General features: G+C 57.3%; 1 protein-coding gene and 1 long non-coding RNA gene across 11 annotated transcripts in view; one reads left to right on the top strand and one right to left on the bottom strand.

Annotated features, from left to right (window-relative positions):
- Window positions 1-18,631, top strand: part of ZMIZ1 (zinc finger MIZ-type containing 1) — a 231,882-nt gene that overhangs the window by 187,750 nt on the left and 25,501 nt on the right. For all 10 annotated transcript variants that reach the window (XM_073793401.1, XM_033842284.2, XM_033842282.2 and 7 more), the window contains 2 exons: window positions 8,274-8,418; window positions 18,498-18,612. In XM_073793401.1, the coding sequence (XP_073649502.1) occupies window positions 8,274-8,418; window positions 18,498-18,612 (260 nt within the window). The remainder of the gene's footprint in view (window positions 1-8,273; window positions 8,419-18,497; window positions 18,613-18,631) is intronic.
- On the bottom strand, window positions 1,931-3,721 carry LOC109548422 (uncharacterized). The gene is made up of 3 exons (XR_002174510.3): window positions 3,352-3,721; window positions 2,757-2,847; window positions 1,931-2,369 (listed from the first exon to the last, which is right to left on the bottom strand). It is a non-coding gene; the product is annotated as an uncharacterized lncRNA (long non-coding RNA).

Genomic DNA, 18,631 nt, shown 5'->3' with positions numbered 1-18,631 from the left:
GGATGAAAGGGAAACCATCCCAGACCAGCAGTGGGGCTGCTGTCCTGCGATGTGACTGTGCTTAAATCACCTCCTCTTGGGCCTCCATTTCTGCTTCGTAACACGTGGGCAGCCTCACCCTTGGCCAGCTCCTCGCTGGGGCTGGCGAGGCTGCAGTGAGGCAGAGGGCACCAGATGGCTGGGAAAACGAAAAGCCTGTCCGTGTGCCCCCCATGATCCCATTAGGTCCTCCCATCCGTAGTGGGGTGCTGTCACCCAATTTCGCAGATACATACGTAGCCCCAGGCTGCCCGCTGGGTCAGTGGCCACGTAGAACAGATGTCTGATTTCCTGAGGCCGGACCGCCACTGCCCCTGGCCCAAGGGCTCTGAGTCGCTGCCCCTGGCCCTGACCCTTTGTGGTCATGCGCATCCTGTGCCATTTCCTTGGAGGAGATGGTCCAAGAGAACCGGCAGGGAGGGGCCCCTTGCTCTGTTTCTGGGGCACCCAGCGCTGGTGGGCACAGAGGAGGATGGGCAGATAACAGTTCCGTGGACAGCTCTGTTCTCAGGGGCCATGGATCACAGCAGGAATCCTGACCTTGCCTCCTGTCCCACCTCCTGCTGGACACACAGGTGCATGGGGACTGAGGAGGGGCCGAAGGTCTTCCCGCCACCCAGGCACTCCAGAGGCAAGAGTCTGCCCAGGCTGGCCGCCTGCACTGTGTGGCCTCAGAGCTGAGTCAGAGTGAGCAGCTCCTGGGGCTCAGTGTCGTGGGGTCTCGGGCCTGCCCAATACAGAGTGTCTGGCAGAAACAAACATTGGGTATGGGCACCACTGGGTGCTTGGAAGCAACACTGCCCACCCAGAGAGCACCCGGTGTGAAGGAGGTGGTGTAAGCCTGGGCCCAAGACGTATAAGCGTTTTGTGTGATCCTCTTGGACACGGGTGAAAGGAATTGTATTTTATTTGAGCAGCAGTATGTAGACGGGGAGACAGAGAAACCTCCTAATAACAGAAGCGACAGTTTTTTCTTATAGTTCTTCCTGTATGTTCGGCATCATACTAGCATTTTACGTGTATTAGCTTGTTTAATCCTCATGATGGCTTAGGAGGTAGGTAATATTTATTATCCCCATTTTACCAAAGGGAAAACCAGAGCACAGAGAGGTTAACTAACTTACCCAAGGTCACACAGCTGCTAAGTGCTGAGCTGGGGCTTGAACCCAGGCAGCCTGTGCTCTTGGCCACTCTGCCTTCTAGAAGCAGAAGGTAGTCAACATTTCACAGCTTCTGAGTTTCCAGCTGAGACTCTGACACAAGACTTGCCATCTCTCACATGTGGTTTAAAGCTCAGGCCCTTCCTTCATCTTAGGGCTCTTCACGCCAGGCCTGTGAAGAGAGGTTCCTCTTACTGTCTCCCTACTTTACAGATGAGATGGAGAGACCAGCCCAGGCCTGTGTCATCTCGGCAACCCCCTTCTCCCTCCCCTTTTGGGCCCTCACCATTCCTCCTTTTCTCTGCTAGATCTGTAGAGTAGAACCCTGGTCTCCAGGCACAGGCAGGAGTCTTCACTGTTTCTGACCAACCCCCCACAACAAGCTTCCTTGGTTAGTGGTCCCAGGCAGGACCCCGTGTTTTAGGAGATGAAAGAGGAAGGTCAGAAGATAGGAGGGTGTGGCCTGGGCCCGGGGGTGGGGGGGGCGGGAGGAGGAGCAACAGCAGCATCCCCAGGGAGCCCTGGGTGAGGTGCTCTGGGGTCATCGGTGTGATTGACGCATCAATAGGAACACCAGTGCCAACCCGTGAGTAGAGAAGAGCCAGGGCTGCAGCTGGCCTTCCAAGTTATATGAATGGATGTTGTTTCTGTAAACTGCTTGTTACCTTTTATTCCCCAGTTTGGACTGAGTGGCCCACTGATGGGTGTGCACGTCACAAAACAGGTGTCACTTGACTTGGTTGTAGATTTTATTTGATGACAGCCCCAGCCTGGACACATGGGGATAGGATTCCATTCAGGGCTGATGGTCTCGGGGCTGGGTCCCCACCCCTGAGGAGTGGGGAGCTGCTGGCAGGTTTAAAAGCCACAGGGTGCCCAGGGTATTACCCTGATCGACTGGATCTCAGATGCAGCGTGCCCGGTGTCTGTCCATCTCTCCTGTCTTCTGCACATTGGGTTGTGTAGCTGCAGTTCCGTCTGTTAGGTGTGTGTTGGCTGCATAGCCTGTGCTGGGTGCCAGGGTTGCAGAAGTGAACCCCTCGAATCCCGTCGTGGCCCTCGGGGTTCACGCTGTCTCTGTAGAACCCCCAGCTTGCCCCAGGATAGCGCATCTCTCACTCATTTCAGCATCCTTTGAGCATCTACCGTCTCCCAGGCCCTGTGCAGCCTCTGGGGACACAGATTGGAAAGAGGTGAACAGGATACATTTGTGGAAAAATTCCTCTGGCCGCCTTATAGAGGGCAGGTTGGCAGGAGGCGGGATTGGAGACTGAGATAGATGATAGAACGTGCTTGTCATAATTCAGGAGAGAAAGGACAAAGCTGCAGAAGGTGATAGGAGCAGGCAAGAAGCAGAGGGGACAGACTGCAAAGATAATCGGGCTGCAGTGACCCATGGGTGGGGCGGGGGGCAGTGCCCATCTTCTGGAGGTGGCTTGAGGTGGTCCTGGGGATTTGAGTGGATATGGGAACAGGAACTCAGATGTGCCAGGGAGGAAAGGAGGGGAAAGGGGGAGGAGCCCAGCGTGGAAGACTGGTTCTTCTGCCTTGACTCACCAGGCAAGGCCCGTACCAGGCTTCCCTGCTGGGAAAGGGGACCACCAAGCTTCTGCTGCCACTTCAGAGGGTCTTGTGTGGATAGAGTAAGCTGATGGTATGAAAGCATTTGAAAATGTGTCATTAGTATATTTCATTGACCAGTGACCCCCGTTGGCATGTTCCCAGGGGCTTTTTCTGCCTCCCTCTGACTTCCTTTCCGCCATCTCCCCCAGAAGCGTGGTTTGAGGGCCCGCCGCCTGGCAGGCATACCTCCTGAGCCCCCCTGGGTCCTGCCCCATCCCTGGGTCTCAGAAGCCCTCATCCCTTCCTCCCTCCCTCCCTCTTCACACACACACTGTCTCACCCACACACACTCCCACACTCAGAGCTCCTCTGTTCTCCAGCAGCCTTTTAGCTGCTGAGATGCCCTTGATACTTAATACGCCTTTGTTTCATTTGTTTCATTTTGCGTGTAACTTCCCCGGGCTGCAGCACATTTGGTAATTCTCCTGCCTGGCCCTTACACCCAGGTCTCTGTACCGTCTTCCCCAGACTGCCTTTCATCCTCCCTGCACCCCCATGCCCCCATCCCTTCCTGATTCCCAGACCTTACCGGGAGTGAGTATCCAGGCCTCTCACTGTCTGAATATCCGTATGCTCACCTCCATAGGAAACAAATGCTGCTTTTTTTTTTTTTTTTTTTGTGGCCACATGGCTGCCTCTGGTTTCTGGCTCCTTCTTAAGCCCAAGTCCTGCCTGGCAAGGGGCAGTTTTTTGCATATGCCCGGGCGAGCTTGTCTGCCCCTTTGATGCTCCGACTCCCAGACTCCAGCCTCTGCCACCCCTCCACCCACAAGTGGCTCATTGTCTGCCGATTACTCTGCTGGTTTGGAGGACGCAGCTCCACCCTCCCTCCCTGGAGCCCAGGCAATTCCCAGAGGCAGCCGTGCAGCCTCTTCCGTCTGCCGCCTCTCTCAAGTAAGGCTAGCAGCCCCATACTGGTTCATCTGAGCAGCCCAGCCTGAGTATCCCTTCTGCCAGGAGCTGCAGGTAGAGGCGCATGCAGGGCCTGCCACTGTTTTCAGGGAGGGCACATCTGGGACAAGCCAGGACTAAGATGCCCCAGGGCTCTACTCCAGACCTTCCTTCATTTCTACATCTGGTTTCCTTTTACTTGTCCCTAAAGGACACTGGGGTGGCCGCCAGCTGTAGGGGCAGAAGCCAGGGAGATCTTGGGGAGCAAATGTCGGGAACTTGGCTCTCCCCTGGTGCCCTCCCTCAGACCTGCGTCCTGTGCCCCTCCTGATTCTCAGACCCCATGCTCATTACCATTTCTCTTCCAGAGAAGTCCGTGCCGCCTTACCATAACACCCTCTGGTGCAGGGGCCCCTAGATATGTCTACTGGATCCCATTAATAGGAGGTGCCCCCCTTTGTCTCACACACACCACTATTTTAGGTACGACTAGGAAAGAAGAACCTACCACCAGTCACACCATGGTATGACATCGACTGTAAGACACCTGCTGCTGGCAGGTGACTTAGTTGTTTAAGTCCATGGAACCCTGGTGTCCCTTGCAGCTTCCTGGATAAACTGCAAAGACAAGTGCAGGTAGTGGGAGCATGAGAGGTCAAACTGTCGTGTCTTCTCCCTGGCTGGAATCCCCTCTCCCTTCCACGGACCCCTCAGGGCTGCTGCTGTGTGGTCAGAAGTGGGCAGAGACACCAAAGCCCATCCTGTCGGTCACTTATCTACCAACCAAGGTCAAAAATACTAATCGTCATTGTATCAGTAGCAAACATACATAGAGCACCTACTCCGTGCCTGACGCTGCTCCTGTGCTTTGTGGTGGTAACGCAGCACATCCTTACAGCTGCTCTGTGACGTGGGGAGTAGAATTGCCACCCCCCCAGTTTAGAGGTGAGGAAACTGAGGCACAGGAATTTAGGGGACTTGCTCAAGGCGTCACATGGGTGGTAGAGGCTGAGCTGGGATGGGTTGTGGAGTCCGTGCCTCACCAGCCCTTCGGGTGCTCTGTGAATGCAGAGGTGGGTGTACGATGGAGGGGTTACTTTTCTGGGGCTGCTGTGAGTTACAAGGTCCTTTGGGCCTCCGCCCACCCTCCCTCCCTTTTGGCTTCTGCTTGGATGCCCATGCGGTTGACTGACAGCACCAATTTACAGCTCACGTCCACTCTCTGAGGCAGGCAAGCCCCTGTTAAGCCCATTTCACAGATGGGGAGACTGAGCTCCAAGTAGTGAAGCAGCCTGTGTGAAATCTCCCAGCTAAAGAGTGTCAGGGCACAACTCAAGCTCAGTCCGTGGAACTCCAGAGCCAGGGCGCTTAGTCCCCATGTCCCACAGCCTGCTCACCACTGTCCCACAGGCCCCTCTCCTCCCCTCTCCTGGGGTGGTGTAGACACTGGTGCCGCCTCATCAGAGAGGCGTGCTTGGCTCAGCCGTGTACAGACAGAGCAGATGCACACCCAGACACCTACCCTGCCAGGCTGTCTTTCTGTCCTTGCATAATCCTCTACCTGCCTCTGTCTGTCAGTTCTCCTGGGTCTCTGACTTTTTGGCTGCAAATCCCCATGTGTTATCATTAACCGATGTTTGCCTCAGAACAGCTTGTGTTGGTTTGCGCCATGATGAGAACCTGCCCTGCGTCCGTCCGCCATGCGTCTGCCCACGTGGCCTCTGTGCCAGCTGGCCACTCGGGCCAAGGGGGTGACAGGTGGTGCCTCCCTTGCTCCCTGTCCTTTCCCTCTTGGTTGTAGGAATGTGGCTGTCGTGGCATCTGTGTTGTGTCATGGCTGCCTGATACCCACAGCACATCTGCTCACAGCATCCCAGACCCTCCCCAGCCAGGCCCCTCTACACCACCAGCCTCCCTTTATTCTCTCTGCAGAAAACCACTCCACTAGCAATAGGAAGACAAGGGCCGTCCTTGACCAAGTAGGCGGGTGGCTTGTGACACAGGAGGAAAGCTCTGAATGCCCCCGCTGTGCCCCCACCCCCTCCCATGGCGTGCTGGCCCCCAGGAGGAGCGCGGGCTGGGAGGGGTGGCCGTGGGCAGGGCGGGCAGCAGGCGGCACCATCTGCGGCCATCCTTTGTGCTGGCAGCCGAGCGCTCCCTCCATCGCTGTGATCCGCCGGGCCTCGTGCTTGGCGTGCAAATGAGTTTCCAGATGCCCGGTGCCCCCCCGCACAAGAAGCGGTAACTAGGGGCCTGGGAGAAGAATGGAGCAATCTGGAAATTCATTTCTGTTTGTTCCAGCCTCGCTGAATAGACCGCTTCTCCCTCCAGCTGAGGCAGATGTGTGCTGGGCACCCGCTTCAGGGGCGTTTTGCCACGGTTTCTGGGTAGACACACGCCGGGCGGGGGGGGGCCTCTCCTCTCTGGCACCCTCCTCCCTGTGCAGGTGGTCGTATGGTGAGGCCCACAGAGAGGGGCAGGACACAGCTTTAAGACGCAGCTCGCCCACTGGCACCCCCTCCTGGAGGGAGAAACAGGTGCCCTGTTGGGACGGGCACGGGCTGCATCTCTGCCTCGCTTTCCCCTCTGGTTGAGCAGTTTTGCATACCTGGTGACCCCGGCGGGACCCTTCACCACCCCACCCCATTCTCACAAAAACCACTGCCCTTCTCTTGTCCTTTGGTCCCTGGCAGACCCCTGGGAACATGGGCACCTCCCTCCCAGCCAGCTCTCAGCAGGACTCGATGGACGGGGTTCTCCTGCTGCTCCTAAAGATGCTGGGCCCCACTCGCTCTGCACTCCTGACGGAGATTGCCTGGGCCACGGGCACGGGCAGAGCCTGGCAGGGTCTCAGGGGCCCCCCAGCCCTGCCTCTCGGGGCCTTGGGCTGATGGGGCAGCCTCTCCAGGATCTGAGCGGTTTGAAGCGGCAGCCCTGTGCTGCCACCCCGGGGCCTGTGTGTCTGTGTGTCCTCCCCCAGTGCCTGCTGACGAGGTAAGGGCTGTGATTCAGATGAGGCCCGAAGCGTTTCTCATTGAATCAGAGGGGCTCGCGACCATGGCCTCTTGGTTTTGGCCTTTTGAAGGGTTTCATCTCCTCCCCCACATTCTGGTTCAGCCTTGGGCTTCACCACCAGGATGTGCAGCAGGGGCACCATCTGTGTGTCTGCCTCTCTCTGACTGTGGTTACTGTGAACGAATGACTTCACCTGCCTGAGCAGTGAAGCAGTCCGCTCATCTGTAGATGGGGATGAGAGCTGATATCCTGCATCACGTGGGGTGGATTCGAGAAAAGGACACGGCGTCCACATGGGAGACCCTGGAAACAAGCAAGTGGGCTCTGCATCCAGCCTAGTGGCTGAGCAGTCCTGGTTCAAAAGGCTCCTGGTCGCCTGACCAGGTCGACGCGTTCCAGGACTATCAGATCAGTCTGGCTGATTACTCGTGGCAGGAGTGAGGCATTGGCTGGGCTGTGATCAGCCGTTTTTGCTTCCACGGTCTCCGCAGTTTCCCCTCCTGCCCCTGACCACAGCCCTGGAGGAAAGGCAGGGCAGGGGTCATTACTCCTCTTTCCCTGCTGGCAAACTGAGGCCAAGAGAGGGTCTGTGAGCTCCTTAGGGTCACACAGCAAGGTGGTGACAACCCAGCCTTCCTGACTCCTGACTTCCCCAAACCTCAGCTCCTTTATGCGCTTTGGAAGGACTGGCCAGAAACACTGACCCTGAGGGTGCTTTTGGCCTCTGGTGGCCGCACCGGCACAGTTCAGGATGAAAGAAAGTCCCCCAGCACCCAGTTCATTCCGGTGGCTTTTCTCTTGGTTTCCGAGGCCTCCTTAAGCCTGGATGTGGAGGGTTCTCCTGTGCTTCTGCCTTTGGTGCCCCTGGCAGACTCTAGCTCAGCCCCTGGGCCACTCTCTGCCCTGGAAATCCTTTGTCCTTTCAAGCATCTGTGCCCAGCAGTGCAGGGACCTGTCGCAGTCCTGACCGGAAGGTGGGTGCACGTGTGCTCAGCGAGCAGGATACTTTTGGGGGAGGAGTGTCAGGGAGAACCCTGCAGGCACTCCTGGGAACGTCAACAGGTTCCAGGAAGGATCCGGATTTTGTTTAAACCTTGTGATTTGGGGTCCCACCCATGGGGAGGAAGCCATGTTGAGCCCATTGTCCAGAGTCCGAGGGGAGGGGGCTTCACTGAGACGTCCGGGGGCGGCCAGCAGTTCCTGACCTGGGCCCAGGGCCCAGGTCTGTGCTTGGCCCCTCTGCCCCTCTCCGGTCTCCTCTTGGCACCGCCTCTGCTGTCTGCTCTGTCGTCTTGACTCTCTCCTCTTTGCCGTTGCGGTCAGCCCTCCTCTGATCCATTCCTACAGTAACAGCAGCTTTTCAGTCCTCCTTCCGTTAGGTGTGTTAGCCCCACTATACAGGTGAGAACACTGAGGCCTCCTGAGGAGGCTTAGTGACTCTCCTGGTGTCACACCAAGGTGGAGGCGAAGCCAGCGTCAGGAGCACCCAGTCTGGGTGGGTGAGGTGGCCGAGGAGCCTGCTGACCATCCTGTCCTTCCTTGCAGCCCTGCTGTCCTCCTGGTGCGAGGAGCTCGGCCGCCTGCTGCTGCTCCGACATCAGAAGAGCCGCCAGAGCGACCCCCCTGGGAAACTCCCCATGCAGCCTCCCCTCAACTCCATGAGCTCCATGAAACCCACTCTGTCACACAGGTGAGTGGGCATGTGCCACCAGGGGTGGGTCCGGGGCCCGCTTGGGTGGATGCTGGACAGCCCCCCTTCAGGCCCCCAGGTCTCCTTGGAAATGCGCCTCAGGTGGGAGAAATGGGATGGGTGCCCCTGAACAGCCGGGAGGATAGTACATTTTCTAAAATGCAATTGTCATGTTTTAAATCCTCGTGGGTGAGCGCCGTTTCTCCCCCATCAAAACAGAGGCTGAAAGCTCCGGGCTTACCCAGCCTGACTGCTTTGTCCCTTTGGTGGAGGGCCGTCTCTTCTTCAGGTTCTAGACTTCTGGCAGAAAGTTAGCCTTCCTGAACCCGGAGCCTTCCCTCTTTCCTAAGCAGGGTCTCAGGCAGGGCTGGAAGGGGCTCAGGAAGGTCACCGGGCTGGTGGTCACAGCCCAGGCCTTCCAGACAGGAGCCTTGTGCGGCTGGACCATCAGCACTGGGCAGGGCCACCAGAAACCCAGCATCACAGGTGGGACTGGGCTTGCCAGAGGCCATCAGGCACTGAGCAACTGTCCAGTCTGCCCTTCACCAGCCTCAGAAGGAGCACGTGGTCAGGACCGGCAAGTGCCCCAGTTCATTATCTCCACGTCCCTCGCTGAGCTGGGGATGTTCTCTGCGAGCGCTGTTCGGGCTGACCCTGGAAGAACAGGGACTGTCATGCTGTCTGCTCTCCCTGTGCCCAGAGCACGCTGCAGGACACCTGGGTCCCACCATCAAGGCGCTGCCGGGAAGTCTGGTACTGGCCACGCTTTGTCAATCGAATTAGAGTTAGTTGATTCTTGGAGCCAGAAGGGAACTTAGAGTTCTTGGGTCCAGCACCTGCCCGAGCAGGATGGCCCCCAACATGTGGCTGGTTCCCTGCCTCGGTCAGATCCTTCTCAGGGTCACTGCCTCATTATGCCCTCGGTCAGGACTCTGACAGCTCTGATGCTTGGAACAGCCCCCTTCTGTAGGTGTTTCTGAGGACGGGGTACTGTTGGCATTTGGGCCAGAGTAGTTTTTTATGGTGCAGGGGTTTGCAGGGCATGTCATGTCTTGGTCCCTGCCCACTCGATTCTCCTAGTGACCCCCAGGCATTGCTAAAGGACTCTCACATGTTTGGGGGGTGGAGGTATCACCTGTGGTTAAGAACCGCTGCTCTAGAGAGGCAAAGCCCTCCTCCGTCCACCTTCCCCCTCTTGCCCCCGCTCAGCTAAAAAGCCGCAGGTCTTCTCCAGCTGAACTGCTGCCCAGCCACTGAGTACAGGCTGTGGCTGAGAGCAACCCAAGCTACACACTTTGCGTTTACCCTTGCTACCTTTTACCTCCTTAACTCTCCATCCTGCCAGAGCCATCCTGCCTCTCACGATCCCACGTCTCATGTCCTTCTCAGCCATCCCTCCTCCGGGTCATTTCAGTAAAGCTGCCTCTGATGGCAGGCCAGCCCCTCCGGGGACCTGCCACAGACCCGCTTGGCCGTGACCGCAGCCAGCCCTTGGCCAGGTCTCCGCTGAGTTGAGCTGAAAGCATGAGACTGCCTGGTCCTAGGGTTAAACAGATGAAGGGTGTCTCTGCTCCAGGAGCTGACTCTCACTGGTTGGGGAAATAAGACTCAGTGAGGCAAAATTGGGAGCTGGCAGGTGGAGGCAGGGTTAGGGTGAGTGACTTTGGGGTTCTCTAGGAGGAAGATGGCCAGGGTGAGACGGTCAAGAGGCCCAGAGGATATGGGCCTTGACCTTGAAGGACTTGGGCTGGAAGCTGGGCAGATAGCATCCTATGAGTTCGAACTGGCTTTCCCAAGAAATACTATGGGCCAAAGAGCCACTGGCTGGTACCCAGTGCCCTGCTACACACACACACACACACACACACACACACACACAGACACACACACACACACACACACACACACACACACACACACACACACACACACACACACACACCCCCCACTCTTCAGCCCCTTGCCTCTCAGAGAAGGGAGAGCTGTGTGCGTTGGAAGATGGGTAACAACATTGTGTTGATGGGTAACAACACAGCAAGGTGACAGGCATTCTGGACCATATCCTACACCCCAAGGACAGAACTGGAAGGGAAATGCCCAGAGCAGGACGATGACTTGCCTAAGAACACACAGCCAGGGAGGGGCAGGGCGCCGAACCACACACAGCGCTCTACCCTTCACCCTCCCACTAGCCATTCGAGACCAGTGATGTGGTATCTGGTCATTAACCCGATCCTACGCCACACCTCGCCCTATTTCCCGATTTATAGTGGGACGGTTGAGACCAGAAGGAAGTATCATCTGTTGAACAAGGCCCAACCCATGTCCATTCAGACCAGGGCTGTTCCGAGGGCGCATTGTGGCCTGTGATTAGAGATCGGCTGCTGTCTACCTGTAACTTCATGCGTTTCCCCAAGGTGGGGAGTCCCTTATTTCCAGAGAAACTCCAATGGGGTGCATCACCTTCTAAGTCCCTCACGTAATTTCCTAAACAAGAAGGAAAGAAAGTGGAAGAGAAAGTCAAATACTGTCACAGCTAGGAAAGTCTTCTGCCCGCCCTCCTCCACAGCTGTATTGAATGACTTGGAGGAAGGAAGCTTCTCTTCCCCTTTCATTAAGGAGACCTCAGGCGGGGGGTGAGCTTAGGGACCCTGCGTGTTCAGGATTCGGTGCTCGGAGGTGTGTGGCTCTTCCAAGACGCAGGGGTCCTTGTCTGAAGGTTCTGAGGACAAGCAAACAGGAGAGGGTGAGGGAGCCCGGATGCCTGAAGCCCCAGGCCGGTGGGCTAGGAGGCTGTGACTGTTGTATTTCTGTAGTTCAGGCGTCACGGTCACATCCATCACAGGCCATGGAGGTCGGCCCCACAGCATCAGTCTGTGAGTTGGGGCCTGTGCCAAGGACCCCTGGAGCCAGCTTCTGAGCGTGCCAGCGGTTAGGAGGAATCCTGGGTACCCACACGTTTGGCTCGCGCTGTGGTTCGTGGAGCAGCCTGTGGGCTCGTCCCCGTCTGGTCCTGACCACTGAGCCGTCGGTGTGCCGTCCTCCCACTTTATAGAGGTGCGCAGAGCACCGCACAGGAGAAGGGAGGCTGGGAGAGGCCAGCCCAGGGCAGGAAGGGGCCTCGGGCCTGCGGCCAGGCAGCAGGATCCCTTCACAGGCCCTGCAGTGACCCAGACTTGTTGCCAACAAGTATTTCTGTCTTCTTCCAGATATTTAGCGAGTGGCTGAAAAAGCCGTTTGTGATGAGCGCATTGTCCATGTGCAAGTCAGTGCCACAACAGTAATGGAAAGCCTAATAAGTCTTGTGTATGCTCTTCATTTGATTACAGTCAAAGTCCACTAGAGCTGGGGAAGCCTCCAAGACCGAGGGGTGCCACCCTTCCCCTCCAGGTGAGGGATTTGCAACCCCCAGAGGAGAGGTTCCTGGGAGGGGCCTTGGGGCTCCCCTCGGATTCTGGGCACGGCCCTGTGCTCCCGTCCAATCCTGAGCAGGACCCTGTGCTGCACTCCGTATAGCAGGCGGGGTACAGGCCCTGGAGCCAAGCTGCCCAGCATTGAGTTTCAGCTCTGCCATCTTCGCTCTGGGTCACTTTGGGCAGCTCTGTATCCTCTCTCTACCTCCGTTGCCTCACAGGTAGCAATGGAATGACAGCAGCAGAGGACTTAACGCGTGTTGCCAGGCCTGGACACGGGGAGCCCCGTGGACGAGTCATTATTCTCTGAACCCTCAGCCTGGGGCCGTCAGACTCAGATGTGCTCATTCACGGTCAACCAACAAAGAAGGGATCAAGCAAAACTGACTGCCGGTCCTCTTCTTTCCTTGGTCCCATCACACCACCTTCACCGCTTTTCATTTTTAGCTCTTTTTTGTACAGCCACACCGAAAGCTCAGTTTGTAATAGACCCCTCTTCTTGCCCCCAGGAAAAAAGAAAAAAGCAATGAAAGGGAGACTGAAGGATCTATAAATCCGTCAGTTCCAGATTGCCAAGATGCAAGGATCTTTTCCTTTTCTCCTTCCTCTTGAAAAAATTTAAAGCCCTCTAATACGCAGTTAGCTGCACCAGTTCCTCTCTGAGTTTCACCGCAGGGAGGGAAGGAAGCAGCCCCCACTAATTGTGATGATGGAGAGAGCTGCTAATGGTCCCCCTAAATTAAAGATGGTGGGAGCGTCAGCTCCTCACTGGCTTGGTGTGTCATTAGTGGTAACACTACAGCCTTGCGCAGAGACGGGACCAGTAGAGCCGGATGAGGGAAATTAATTAAGGTCTGATGATACCCTTAATAGGAATTTGTTATTTCTCCCAAATAAAGTGGCTGTGAGAAGTGCAAGGGAAGAAATAATGCAGCCCTCCCTCCCGCTTCCCTCCATGGATGTCTGTGTAGACACTTTCACAGGAGGTGCCCGGGAACCAGGAATCATCACTCCCTCTTTACTCATTTTCTCATATTTAGCAAATATTGGTCAGTGCCCATGGGGCTGGCAAACAGACATGTAAACCGTCTGCTGTAACTACAGTGTGAAAAGCTCTTTGTAAAATATATGAAAAGAAGTGCTAAGGGAACAGAGTAAAATGCCCTTGGTGGTCTGCTTAGGAGAGTCACAAAAGGGAGCATCCAGGCTGGGCTCCGAAGTATAGATAGGAGTTTATGAGAGAAAGGAAGGCAGAGGAACACTAAGGAAAGCCTCAGAGGCTTGGAACGTATGTTCAACAGGCAGGAATGATAATAACACCCCCTCCCATTGATAACCTATTTGCAAAACTTCTAAGCACCATCACTGTATCATCAAGTAAATATGGGTACCTACACCCCACTTGAGCTGGAGAAATGGAGAGAAAAGTATAGGTACAGTTGAGCAGAGACTGTCTGCCAGGCACTGTGCAGAATTTTACCTGCATTTGTATGTTTCATCCTAAGCATATTAGTATTAGTCCCACTTTACAGATAAGAAAGTTGAGGCTGACTTAGGTAACAGGGCTCAGGTCATAGAAATCATCAGTGGCCTACCAGAGCCGAGGTTTGACCCCAAAGAATCTAAGTTCCGAGCCCAGATAGCTAACCACTGTGCTTTGAGGCCTCCCTCTGCCATTTGAATATTAGCTAAAAAAATGTTTAGTCAGAGTCCTTGAGTATTTGCCAATATACTCAGTCCAGGCCAAAGCTAGTGATCTGGTGTATAAGGTGGTTTTTTCCTGGGACACTGTTTGGGTTTTGTCTGCAGCCAGTCTTTGAAGCATAACTCACGTCTCCTGTGTGCCTTCCCTGTCTGGCTTCCCCAAGAACCTTGAGGAAGTCATGCCCCTCCTTGGAGTTCTCATGGCCTTGATGGCCTTTGTAGTGGAGGCTTCCTCGCATTATCGCCATCTTTGCACAGGGAAGCGCCACCTTACTGGACCCTAAGCTCCCTGGGACAGTGGCCAGGCCCACTATCAACCTTACCCTTGACTACCTCTGGGAGCCTGGGAGCCTCAGATCCTAAGGCATGTGTCTGTGGAGCCCACTTCAAGGGATTAAATGAGTTCTTGTGTGAAAGTCGCTTCACGCGGTTCCTTACATGTAGAAGCCACTCAGTGAATCACAACAGTGGTAACAGCAGGCAGTAGTTCGGGGGTACCCGGCTGTATTAGGCCTTGCCTTACCCACGTGAGGTCACCTAATCCTCACGGCCGCCCTCTGAGTGAGGGGCTCTTCTCATCCCTGGGTGTGGCGAGGGATGGCACACTGAGGCCTCTGTCCCCCTCCCTGGAGGGCAGGACCTCTCGCTTCCTGGGTGCCGGTGCCCATGTGGTCACAGGCACACTGTAGGTGGTCAGCAGTCAGGCTTAATGAATGAATGCATTCATTCATTCTGAGGCATCCCTCTGAGGTCAAGCACAGAGAGGCGGTGTTTCTTTCTGACACTTTTATTAGAAGCTTCCTGAGCCCTGCAGGTGTGTGAAGACATCATGCCAGGCACAGGTAGCCAGAGAACCTGGGGCTCCCGGGGCAGAAGGAAAAAGGCAGGAGGGCTTTCGCTCAGGCTCCCACTTGGGCCCCAGAAATGTGAGGAGAAAGTGGAGGTCAGGCCAGTGGATGGGGCGAGGGCTTCCTGGAAGAGGTAGCCTTTGGAAGAGGAGCCTGGAAAGGATGAGTGGCATCTCTCAGGGTGAGGACGAAGCATCCGAGTCCGAGAAGAGGCCCAGAGGTAGGGAGGCAGCTGCCCCCGTGTTGGGAGTTGCTTGGCAGAACGCTGCTGAGAATCCTAGTGGCTTCTGGCACTGGTGCCTCTGTAGGTGGAACAGGATTCTTGGGACAGGTTTGACTGGACAGGACTGTGTCTGGGGGTGGCTCGTGGCATGAGACCAGACCATGCTGGATTGCAGGTGTGCAGAGCTGGGCAGGACTACTAAGAGTGGGTTCTCAGATCCCAGGGGCGCTGGCCTCCCTCTGAACCAGGTATGGACAGGTGGAGGGAAGTGGTTCCCAGTGGGCAGCCCTGAAATGCCGGGGACCTCTGACCTGGGCTGCGCGTGTCTGCTGGGGAAATAGTACTTGCAGAGGAGGCACGCGGCCTCCGGCCATCCCCAAGCCCTTAGGCCTCCTCTTCAGCACCCTGAGCCCCTCCCACCCTGGTAGGGCCCAAGAGCCTGGCTGGTCCTTGACCCTCGGGCACCGGGAGCCAGGCAGCACCCCGCCCCCCGCCCCGACAGCAGTGTCTGAGTCTGGGCAGAGACGTCGGCAGGGCTGACTGCCACCGTGGGCCCATGGGGGCGAGTGCCTTTTCCGCGCCAGCAGGAGCCGTCTCCCCAGGAGATGAGTCACAGCCCTGTCGGTGCGGCTGCCACTTCTGCTTTTGTAGCAGGTGCGAGTGGGGGCGAGCGGGTCCCCGAGACCACCCTACAGCATGTGCCTGTCTCCCCCCCCGCACGCGTGGAGAGCATTGTGCCAGCAGGGCCTGTGTGCGCGCGTGCGCACACGTACGTGTACCCCGCACACGCCAGGTGTGCACCTGGGCTCTGGGGTGAACCGTCCAGCCAGACAGCGGAATGCCCAGTTTGGGAACCTCGGTTAAGTTTGCTTCTCACTGAGCTCGGGGCGGAGGGGACAAAACAGGAAGGAGCCGGTTTCCGCCCACAAGGTCCACCCACGAGCTGCAGGGCAGTTGGGAGCTTGCTCGAGGGCCTGTATCCCAGGGAGCCGGGACCTCCCCGCCTGAGGAGGTGAGGCAGCAGCTGTGGGCCCCCGCCAGGCTCGGAGGGGCTCCCGGGGGGCTTTACTTCCTGAGCCTGCCAGGCGTGCACCTCGGCCGGAACCAGACCTCAGCCTGGAGGGTTGGTGGGAGCTTATGGGGCAGGAGTTCTGGGGAGAGAGGACAGACTCGGGCCTAAGCTCTGCTCGGTTGCTGGGGTCCTGTGTTGAGTCCAGGCACACCTAAGGTGAGGGCCCCGAAGGAGGGCGGGTGTCCAGGGTCTCCTCTTTGTTGTTTAAAACCGTAGCCTGCAGGGCCTCCCTGTGAGACTGGCGTGCCAGCCCTGGGACCAGCTGGTGCCCCCGGGTCCCCAGTGACCTCCTGGGAGAGCGGGGCTTCTTCCAGCCCAGCTGTGCTGAGGGGCAGGCCCTGCTTGTTTTCCTGTGCTTCTCTGCCCCATCCGGGCTCTCTGGGCTCCCAGACCCCCCAGCGGTGCCCCCCAGATGCAGCGAGTGTGAGCTGTCGGTCACCTTTGGCCTGTGCATCTGGGCCTCACACCCTTTCCCACGTCACACCTGGCCTGCAGAGGCAGGGGCCGTCAGCCTGGTTCCCTGAGGACGGCTCCTCTCCCCGCAGTTCTAGGCCTGCTGTTTTCCCCCCAGAAATCATGAGTAATGCTAAAGCCTGTGTCACTTTCCAGTTAAGGAAGCCTTTCTGTCGGCAGTCTCCTCTTTAAGCCGCGTCAGACTTAGGCCACGGGGGCCCACGTTCAGACTAGCCGGCCCGAGATCCACAGTAACGCGCACGTTTACCCCGAGACCCCGGGCACACGTGTGCTCGTGCGTCACATCGAGAAGTCAGTTCAAGGGATGATACTCCTCCTTACTATGTGCTCACATTTGATTACTTTCTGTTTTATTCCCTCTTTTTTCCCCCTCATGGTTCAGTGTCACAGCGCACTCTTGTGTCATGACCTGCAGTCGGAAGACACAGAGTAGAGCGGGGGTGGGAGTGTGTTGTTCTTACGCCCATTTAACAAATGAGGAGACTGAGTGCGCACAGGCTCGGAAGCTTGTGCCGGGGCCCTGAGCCAGGGAGGGGCGGGTGCAGGACTTGTACCCACAGTACCGAAAAAAGGCCAGAGTGAGAGGAAAAGGGATTGGGGCTGGGGGCGTCCCCTTCTCCCAGGAGGTCAGGACAGCCGCTCCAGTGAGGTGACTTCTGAGCAGAGACAGGAAGGAAACCAGGGGCTGGCCAAGCAGAGAGGGTGTCCAGGCAAGGGGGCAGCAAGGTGAGACAGACAGCATGGGCAGTCAGTGACACGGTCCTCCCTCCAGTCTGACCCAACTTGACCGAGGGCCCCGCCTGGCAAGGAGCAGGGCACAAGGCTCAGAGCCCCGGCGCCCCTCTGCCCACCTGGCGTGCAGTCCTGCGCCTCCTTCCCGGAAGTCTGACCTCTGGGCTGGCTCCCCACACCTCCGTTCCCAGTCGCCCCGACCTCTAGGGCCTGGGCTGGCTGCTCGGCTGGGGGATGAGTCAGCTTCGCTTTCTGCTGACTTCCTGTGTTGAAGGCACAAGTCAGACAGAGAGAGGCATGAGGTGCTTTCCGACCAAGCCGCCCTCCTCCAGAAGCCCCTTCTCCCACCTGCCCCCACTCCCCGGCTACCCAGCAGTGCTGCCTTGCAGGCCTCGCCCCCGGCGGGATGCCATGGGCAGAGGTGGTAGCACAGATGTGAGTGCTCTGCTCTTCTGCCCTTTCTGGGGCCGTGTCTGGGATTTTCTCTCGGTAAGAGGCGCTGGAGAGTCAGCGCAGGACTGGCTCCAGGGAAGAGGAAGCCCCAGCCCAGCACTCCTTGGGGGTGGTACCCCTGGCAGGTTCTTTATACCGTGACCTCGCTGGCTCCTCCTCGAGCCTGTGCCTCTGCTCCTCTCCCTGGGGTCTGCTGGACCTCGCTCTCCATCTGTACCATGGCAACCAATAGGAAGCCACCTCTGAGCACTTATGGTATGCAGGGCTGGGCGTCGGGCCTTCTGACCTTTGGGGGCCCCTCGGGAGATGTCATCAAACAAGGTGGGTACTGCTGGGACTACAGAGGAGACTGGGGGAACAGCTGGGGCCAGGGGCTCCCAGAGAGGTGGGAACCAAGATGGGAAGTAGGGTAGGGTGGGATTAGCAATGGGGTAAACCATTCTGCTGTGTGAGTTTGGACTCTGTGTGTAAACACTGGAAGCCGTTGAAGGAAGGTCTTTGAGTGTGCCGAGTGTCTTACGTGTTTGAAGGAGATTGGCTTGGCAGGGATGTGCGCGAGAGATCGGGGTGGGAGCAGGGGAGGAAGCACAGCAGGTAGGCCAGTACCTGTCATCCAGGAAGAAAACCTGACATAAGGAGGCTCCTGGCAAAGACCAAATCAGCCGGGCAGGGCGGCCACCTCACTCTGAGGGGTCAGGAGGAAGGGGAAGAACCGAGACTTAGACTGGAGCCCTTCTGACCTTTGCTGAGAAAGGACGGGGAAGCTTTGAGGGGAAGCTGGTGCGGAGGAACCAGAGCTGTTTCTGGAGAGCCACTTAGAGCGGAGCGTGGTCGAAGGCAGAGCTTAGATTGAGCCTGCAGGTCTCTCTTCCTCCATAGCATGGCCTGTGGACTTGGGCTAAGGTGAGACAGACAGCCGTGGGGGTGGCGCGTCCACGGTGATGGGGGGAGAGGTCGCTGTCATACGATCGGTCACCTTACAGTGTGCACCTGTTCTGCGTTGGACACCGTGCCAGGGGGATCCAGAACTGACTGAGAATGGGGGTCACCTGGGCCTGGCTGGGAGCCGCAGAGCATGGTGGGGTTGGTAGATGCGGCGTGCCTCCATCTGCGCCTGTGTCTGCAGCCCCTGAGGACCCCCACCCTGTCTCCCTCTGCAGTGATGGGTCGTTCCCCTATGACTCTGTCCCTTGGCAGCAGAACACCAACCAGCCTCCCGGCTCCCTCTCCGTGGTCACCACGGTTTGGGGAGTGACCAACACATCCCAGAGCCAGGTAAGAGCCTGTCCTCCCC

The sequence above is a fragment of the Tursiops truncatus genome, chromosome 16 (assembly GCF_011762595.2).
Source record: "Tursiops truncatus isolate mTurTru1 chromosome 16, mTurTru1.mat.Y, whole genome shotgun sequence".
Classification (NCBI taxonomy): Eukaryota; Metazoa; Chordata; class Mammalia; order Artiodactyla; family Delphinidae; genus Tursiops; species Tursiops truncatus.
Note: the sequence above shows the minus strand (reverse complement) of the source record. Positions and strands in the feature narration are given on the sequence as shown.